Below are 7,432 nucleotides of genomic sequence, written 5' to 3' on the forward strand. Positions count from 1 at the left end.
ATTTTACTTTATGATCATAATACGTTTGTCTGTCTTCTGTCATATAAAACTAATTGCCTTATTCTATCTTTTTTTCTATAATAGATACATTGACAATGATCTAAAATACTCGCTAAAAAATCTAGAAATGAAAATGAAAAGAAGAAAGCTTAAATCAGTTATTGTGTTGTATTTGAGCGCTCCTTTAATTCTTCAGATGGACTTCACCTATGTAGACAGGAACATAACTAGGAATTGAAAATAAAAGGAATAAAAGCAATTGCCAAAAAAAAAAGCACAATCAAAATTAAAAATGCAACACACATCATAAATAAGTCAAGGTTAGTTATACTATACAAATAAAGATGTTGACTCACCCATTTTAATTATAATTCCATCTATTAGAATAGTTTCTTAATATCCCTACTAGACTCATCCTCAACCAATCTTAGAATCCTAGAAATCTTATTAAGAACATTGTTGAAACTTGGACAACATTGTTCTCAAGTTGAAACTGATGTGTTATACTGAGGCCCAACACCTCAAAATGCTAGAACACCTTTAATTCTCATGCAAATATGTAACTCATATTGGGCCTACAAGAGATGAATTATGCATCAATCCCCTATGGACTAGTATAATTCATTGTTACCATGCATAATTTCACCTTGATTCAAATCTCCACAAGGCAATACATTATATGTGAATCAAATAGTTTGTTGTAAAACCTCAAAAAAACTAAAATGTGATTAGCACTAAGGTATGGCCTTCCTAATTAAACATCAATCCCATATAGACTAGTGTAATTCATAATTACCATGCATTATTTGATGTTGATTGATATCTCCTTGAGACAATGCATTAAATTGGAGTGAAACATAGTGTGCTGGAAAACCTTTAACAAGACTTAAAAGTTAAATGTTATCAATAATGAGGTATGCCATTTGTAATGAGTAGAGCACTTTCAGAATTGTACTAGGTGATTGATATCTCCTTGAGACAATGCATTAAATTGGAGTGACACATTGTCTGCTGGAAAAATCTTTAACAAGATTAAAATGTGATCACAAGAAACACATTATTATTTGTTAAACATAATTAAATCAAATGCTTAAGATAAATTTTCGTTAACCATCAGGAATTTAAAAAAGCACAATCCTTTTTATCCCAAATATTGTCGTAAAAAATGTGTATACGACAACTGCAAAAGGCTTTATTTATGAATGAAGTAGCTAGCAATGTGAGACATGAGAATTATACAAATTCAATTCAATTGCATATCCTAGATTAAAGAGCAAAAGGAATTGTTACATTAAGTACCATGGTAGATTTAAAAAGAAAAACAACATCAAACATACCTTTCTTCTTGTGGCATTCCAGAATGAATGCAAATTGATGGAAAGTTGCACTCCACAAGAAGCTTGTTCAGCTCTATAGCTTTGTTAACACTCTTGACAAATATCACAACTTGATTGAAGTCCAGTGCATCAAGTAGATCATTTAGCTTCCGGTTCTTCTCTAGCTCGCTCAGTTTGATGTAGTGCTGGAAGAATCTTAAGACATAAATACTAAACACAACAAAAGAGAGAATAATTTACTATTTTATCAGACATTATTAAACTCAAATAAATTCAATACCTGAACCAAACCATGAAGTATGAATTTTGTCTCATAGTCAACGTATAGCCCCATAGGCTGTAAATGGAAACAAATTTGTGTAACATTAGGTGGTGTGATCGCCATTAAGAGCCAACAGTGCTACAACAATCCACCTCATATCTGTAGCATGAAGAAAAAAACTAAACATAGCCAGTGCAATTATCATCAAAACTTCTAGAGGTCAAGACATGATTTGTGCCCTTGAAGAATGGTTTATCAAAGAATGGTTTATCTAGTTGTAAGGGCATTCAAAGTAAGAAGCTTCTGCATCCCATCTCTTAGACATTTTAACAGCCCTTAATGTGCTCTCATCCTATAGAAGACTTGAGAAACTACTGTTAGAATTGAAATTTGAATTTAAAAAGCCAATCTACAAGTAAGATATATATTTGCTAATTCAAATTCTCTTCATAACCCAACTTCATTAACTTTTATAAGGAGCAAGTGTCTCCTACGAATTCCTACAAATTGGAGCTAATTATATGGATGGTGTAAAACAAAATATAAAAAAATACATTGAGAAATAAGAACATGAGTTGAGTAGGAAAAATTCTAATTTATTCATTCATAAATCTCTGTGAATGGATACATCAGCAGCATGAAATTCTAGATTCCAAGTGGTGAGCAGTTGCATGATGGTAAGACCTAGTCCACATATGCATGAAAAAATGTTAACGCATTATGTGGAGGTGCATATATTACTTATCCCAACAATGGTGAACAGTACAGTTTTGAATTTATATTCACAATGACAAAAACTCACAAATACAAATATCATCATGATCATCTTTAGTAGGCATGTGTGAAGCTGTTAAAATTCTTAAGATACATTTAAAATACTTGGACCTTGTATTGAAACTAGTTAATATAAAACCAATAATTTAATTTGAAAACGTTAATATCAAAACCTGAGTCAAACAAAACCTGAGTCAAAAAACAGGGGATGGAAGAAATTCTTTAACTGCAAAGTGCAGCAATTTTCAATGGGATATGTATTCTTTAAATTCTCTAGTCTATCGTGTTACCCTTATCATCATAGTTTACATGAGCATTTTCAAAGATTTGAATATATCTGGATTTCACAATTCTTTTAGAGCTTCAAAAACCCATTCTAGCATTAAATAGCTTCACGCGTAGCTAAATTCAAAGATTAGATTTGTAGTTTTAATTATCTCTTCCAACTAGGTTGGGAAAGGAAGCTAGTGATTGTTGACACTGATAGATTGGGTTCAGTAAATGGATTTTCATTTTGCATTGATGAGCAAGCATATCGAATCAGCTCCCTAATTTTTGTTTGTATGGTGAACATTTTATGTTATATGTTGGCAGATTCATTCTTTGACTGTACTCCCGAACCAAGAGAATAAAATTATGGCATACAAAATGAACTTACAACAAACTTCGACCCCTTATGCCGCACCATATGAAGTAATCATGGAATGAGATATATGACCAACACAAAACATATCAAATGAATGTTCCATATGGACGAACATAAGAGAAATGAGAACATAAGCATTCAACCATTTGCCAAACAATTATGTAATTACATACTTCATGCAAATCAAACAAATCATGTAATTACATACTTCATGCAAATCAAACAAATCATGTAATTACATACTTCCTAGCAGCATGCTACCTGAGAATTATATCCAAAACTCTCAAAGCATCCTAACATTTGTCAGATAAATCCCCACGTAAAACAGCTTCAAGGGATTTCATTGAGATTTTAGCAGCAAAATTAATCTCCACCTTGAATTTCTCTACTCGGTCATCTCTTCTCATTTTCTTTCTTCCGTTGTCACCAGCCCCAGATCCACTGATCGAAAAAGGAGAACACTCAAAGATTAGACAGAAGAAAGCATGCATGATTAGCATGACAGCTCATTATAAATAACGATGCTGCTTCGAAGGAAAGAAATACTCCACGATTTGCAAAACACATATAGTCTCAGCATTGCATGAAATGCTTACCTGGTAGCCTCCCCAAGAAAAACAGTAAATTCAGTGTTTTGTTGAGGAAGAGCTCCAATAGTAAACATACTCTTCTCTCCATCATAAGCAAATTCTTTGCCACTCAGCTCCGTCTGGCCATAGACAGTCTTCTCTCCATGCATACGAATGACTGATCATAATGAAGAACATGAACAAGGAGATACATTGAGAAAAACAACAGGACATCAACATTTAGAAAAATCTAAAGAAAATCTAAAATTCCAAAGGAAGAGTCCAAGGCCCTTTAAAATTTAACACTTCATTTGAAAATAGGGATAACAAAGTTCAAGAATACAAAGACTAATGTGTGAAGTTAAATAAAAGCCACTCAAGAGTTTTTTAAAGAAAGCAACTATCTTGGGACTAAAGAAAATATCTCATTCACATCTAAGGCTTGGGAATTTATCATTATCACATCTTTACAAACAAAACAAAAATATAACAGTACACTTCATGAATCTATCAATGTCAAATCCTTGCAGACAAAGTACCAATATGACAGTACTAAATATTACACTATACACTTCACTCCTTTTCTATCCTTTAATGTTGTTTACTTTTAACAACAATGATATAGCTCTTTAATTGGCAAAGGCTTATGAAACAAAATTCTTTCAAATTATATTCAAACAAATGCTTTCAGAAAATTAGAAAGCCCCAAGTAAAAATTGAAATATATGATCAGTAAGAGATGTCAGATAGAAGTCAAACCCTTGAAATGTTTGCAGCTCTTAGTAACAACTCCAGTCTTGGAGACACTTAAGCATGTTCATTAGTCTTTTTTAATTTGGTTTTGTTGTCATCCCCAGGTGCAAACAACTTCACACTTACCCAATCATGCTTGTAATGGATCTTATGATTCACTTTGCCTCTCTAGAAAGAGACCGTGATGTAGCTAAGCCCAACAAATTAGATATTTGGCATCATTTCCTAACTCTTAAAGTTTTGATTCAACAAAAGAGATGGTATCAGGATTACCACATAGTAGATTTAGATGTCGTTGACATTCCAACACTTATTCAACACTTGTGGAACCAATGGAGAATGTTACAACACAGCCTGTGGTAGGTTCAAAAGATGGAGTTGCTCATTGGTGCACTATCTTCAACCCACAGAGATTGCTCTGTTCATAAAAAATGATACCACTAGGGTGGAAATATTGAGGGATGGAAACAGTACTATTGATTGCCAAAAGCCACTTGTAATATTCAAAATGAACATAGATTAATTATGTAAGAGACATGTGCTACCAATAAAATTTTAAAACCATTAAAATCTAATCCTCCATAGGCAAAACTAGACATAGAAAGTCAATCAAGATCCTTTACCTCTGACTAGTTTTCAGGGATCCATGCAAGTAGATGACAATTTTAACAAAGATTTTGGTATCCATTTTAAATCAAGGATTTGATAACTACCCATTCTTGTGGCACTTTTTGTGGTCCGGAGCACAAACTATCAAGGTTTGAGCTATGCTACACAATAGTAACCTTTAAGAATTATACTACAATGCTAACATAGGATGCTTTAATCTAGGGTCAAATGCACCCCCACCCCCCATGTCAAAAGAAATGAAGCAATTTGTTAGCATGAATCAAAATGGTGAAATTCAAGGAGTTTGGTGGAAATCAAATATCATTTAGTAGAGAGAGATGGACCATTTCAATGAAAGGGAAGAAGATGAAAGACATTAAAGAGGTCACTGCAAAGATTAGAGAAAATATGCTTACTAAAAAGGGGTAAGATGATAATCCTTTGAAGTGTTAACTATGTTACAACTTGATGAAAAGTAAGTGGAATGATCTATTGGAAAGAAGGAAACATGTAAGATAGAGATTGTGTCAAGATGAAGTCATTGAAAAACAGGACGAGAAGCAAACCAATGTTCATTAGCAATGGGAAGTCCTTGGAGATGGAGATATTTTACTAGAAGGAGATGTGATTAAGGATAGAGGAGACTACCTTTAAGTATCAATGATAAGAGTAAATAAAAGTAAAGAATAGGCTCAACTACTTAAAGTTCTCATTTTTAATTCTCTCGTGAATGGAAATTGTTGATTTGTGTTCATTATATGAAGCAAGTGGAAGACATTAATTGTATAGTTAAAGAACATAGAGATTTTTTTAAAAAGTGAATCGAATCTTTTGAACCATCGAGATGTACAATAAGTACAAAGATGAATATATTGCTGAAAATAAGAAAAATACAGTAAGATAGATAGTCAATAAGAGGAAAGAATATTTGAGAAGCTAGAAATGGACATTTTGTATTGGGTGAAAGGATGAAATAGTTATACTGTGCCATTTTCTTAACTTCTTTCCACTCTTCTTTTCTTGCATCTCCTTCTATGGCTATCTTTTCTACCATGTTTTCCACTTTCCTTTTCCTAGTACAACTATATAATTTTTCTCTCGCCATACTATACTTCTCTTGGTAGGTACCTCATCTCTCACAAGTAGTGTCCCTAGGTGACTCTAGCATCACCTTAGAATACCCTTCTAGCATCTCTTGTGTCACTTCACAACCCTTATTCTACATGTTGTACTAACCAGTGATAAGTTCCATAGTGCATTTATCAGACACCCAAGATGAATTTGACATATTAGGGAATTTATGTAAGATATAAAAGTATATATACATAATCAGTTATCCAAATCTAAGTGGCTGGATCTTTTCATGTTTGATTACCCTCACATTTTCAAGTAGTTGTTGCCTTACGATCTTGCACACATCAAAATTTTTATTTGTCTATAACTATCTTATATGTAGTTTATATGACCATCTACACTAACTCGTGTGTCAAGAAAACTAAAACTAGCTCCTGGAAAAGACTTTACTTTTACTCTTGAGCTCCCAACTTCTCAATAGAAAATCTTCCAGTCTTCTTCCACATACAACTTGCAAGAAACAAGAAGGAAGCTAACATTGATCTACTCTTAACTCTTCTACTTCCACATGTTTAGCACTCAATTAAATTTTTTTTTTCAAGAGGTCAATATGTGATTCACAAATGGTTCTCTCTTCTTGTGATGCCATTCTTCCAATGTGATCAAGGATTCTAGTTTAGTAGCCAATTTTTGACACCTCCCATTGATAACTCCTTCCAATATGGGGCAATTTAACAAGGATTAATTGCAAATTCTAGATGTTAAGCTTTAACCTCCACCTAGTCAACACAAAGGAGAATGAGCATGCAAGATTATTTAGTAAGTGCCAATGACATGCAGATAAGGTTTATGCCTACAAGTTGTATGGTCAACATGCAAGTGGTCAACATGTTTCCTCTTTTGTTGATCTTTTTTTTCCCCATTGATTAATATCTTCAACAAAAGATATTTCACTTTCCAAATTTAGTTCCACTGCAATGCAAGTTTTATGAATTTCTCTTCAATAACAGTGAATTTCTTTGTTTGCATCTTTGGATAAAAGCAAAAAACCAATTGAAATTCTTTTAGCAAGCAATATCTAGTGATTCAGAGAGGAACAACAATCACTATTTTTGCTTAATTCAAGCATCCTATTTAATTTATGCTCTAAGACAAAATATTTATCTATTTATTTAATCTCTTATGCATGACCTGTTAAAGTCACAAGTTGAGCCCAAACAAAAATGCATGAGAATTACAATGGAAAATTTCATTGCATTACGTAAAATCAAAAGAAGCCATAACTAAAAAAAATGAATGCAACCATTTATTTCCAAAAACACTAAACTCTTAAAATATTGTATAGCTGCAAATTATAACACAATAAGTAGCATAAAAACTAGATTTATTCAAAATATCAAACAACCAT

General features: G+C 32.8%; 1 protein-coding gene across 1 annotated transcript; it reads right to left on the reverse strand.

Annotated features, from left to right (window-relative positions):
* Positions 1–3,312: 3,312 nt before the first annotated feature.
* Positions 3,313–3,758, reverse strand: LOC149571601 (protein argonaute 4A-like). Its single transcript, XM_089815709.1, has 2 exons — positions 3,616–3,758; positions 3,313–3,460 (listed from the first exon to the last, which is right to left on the reverse strand). The coding sequence occupies exons 1-2, from the start codon at positions 3,756–3,758 to the stop codon at positions 3,313–3,315; spliced, it is 291 nt and encodes a 96-aa protein (XP_089671835.1).
* Between the last annotated feature and the right edge of the window lie 3,674 nt (positions 3,759–7,432).

This window comes from Cupressus sempervirens, chromosome 2 (assembly GCF_028749045.1).
Source record: "Cupressus sempervirens isolate cs-2001-9-10 chromosome 2, ASM2874904v1, whole genome shotgun sequence".
NCBI classification, from domain to species: Eukaryota; Viridiplantae; Streptophyta; class Pinopsida; order Cupressales; family Cupressaceae; genus Cupressus; species Cupressus sempervirens.

Bases quoted from the DNA above. Each gene is read 5' to 3' on its own strand.
- LOC149571601 (XM_089815709.1), bottom strand. From the start codon at position 3,758: ATGCATGGAGAGAAGACTGTCTATGGCCAGACGGAGCTGAGTGGCAAA. The intron at 3,461-3,615 runs GTAAGCATTTCA...TTTTTCGATCAG, and splicing joins TTTCTTGGGGAGGCTACCAG to TGGATCTGGGGCTGGTGACA.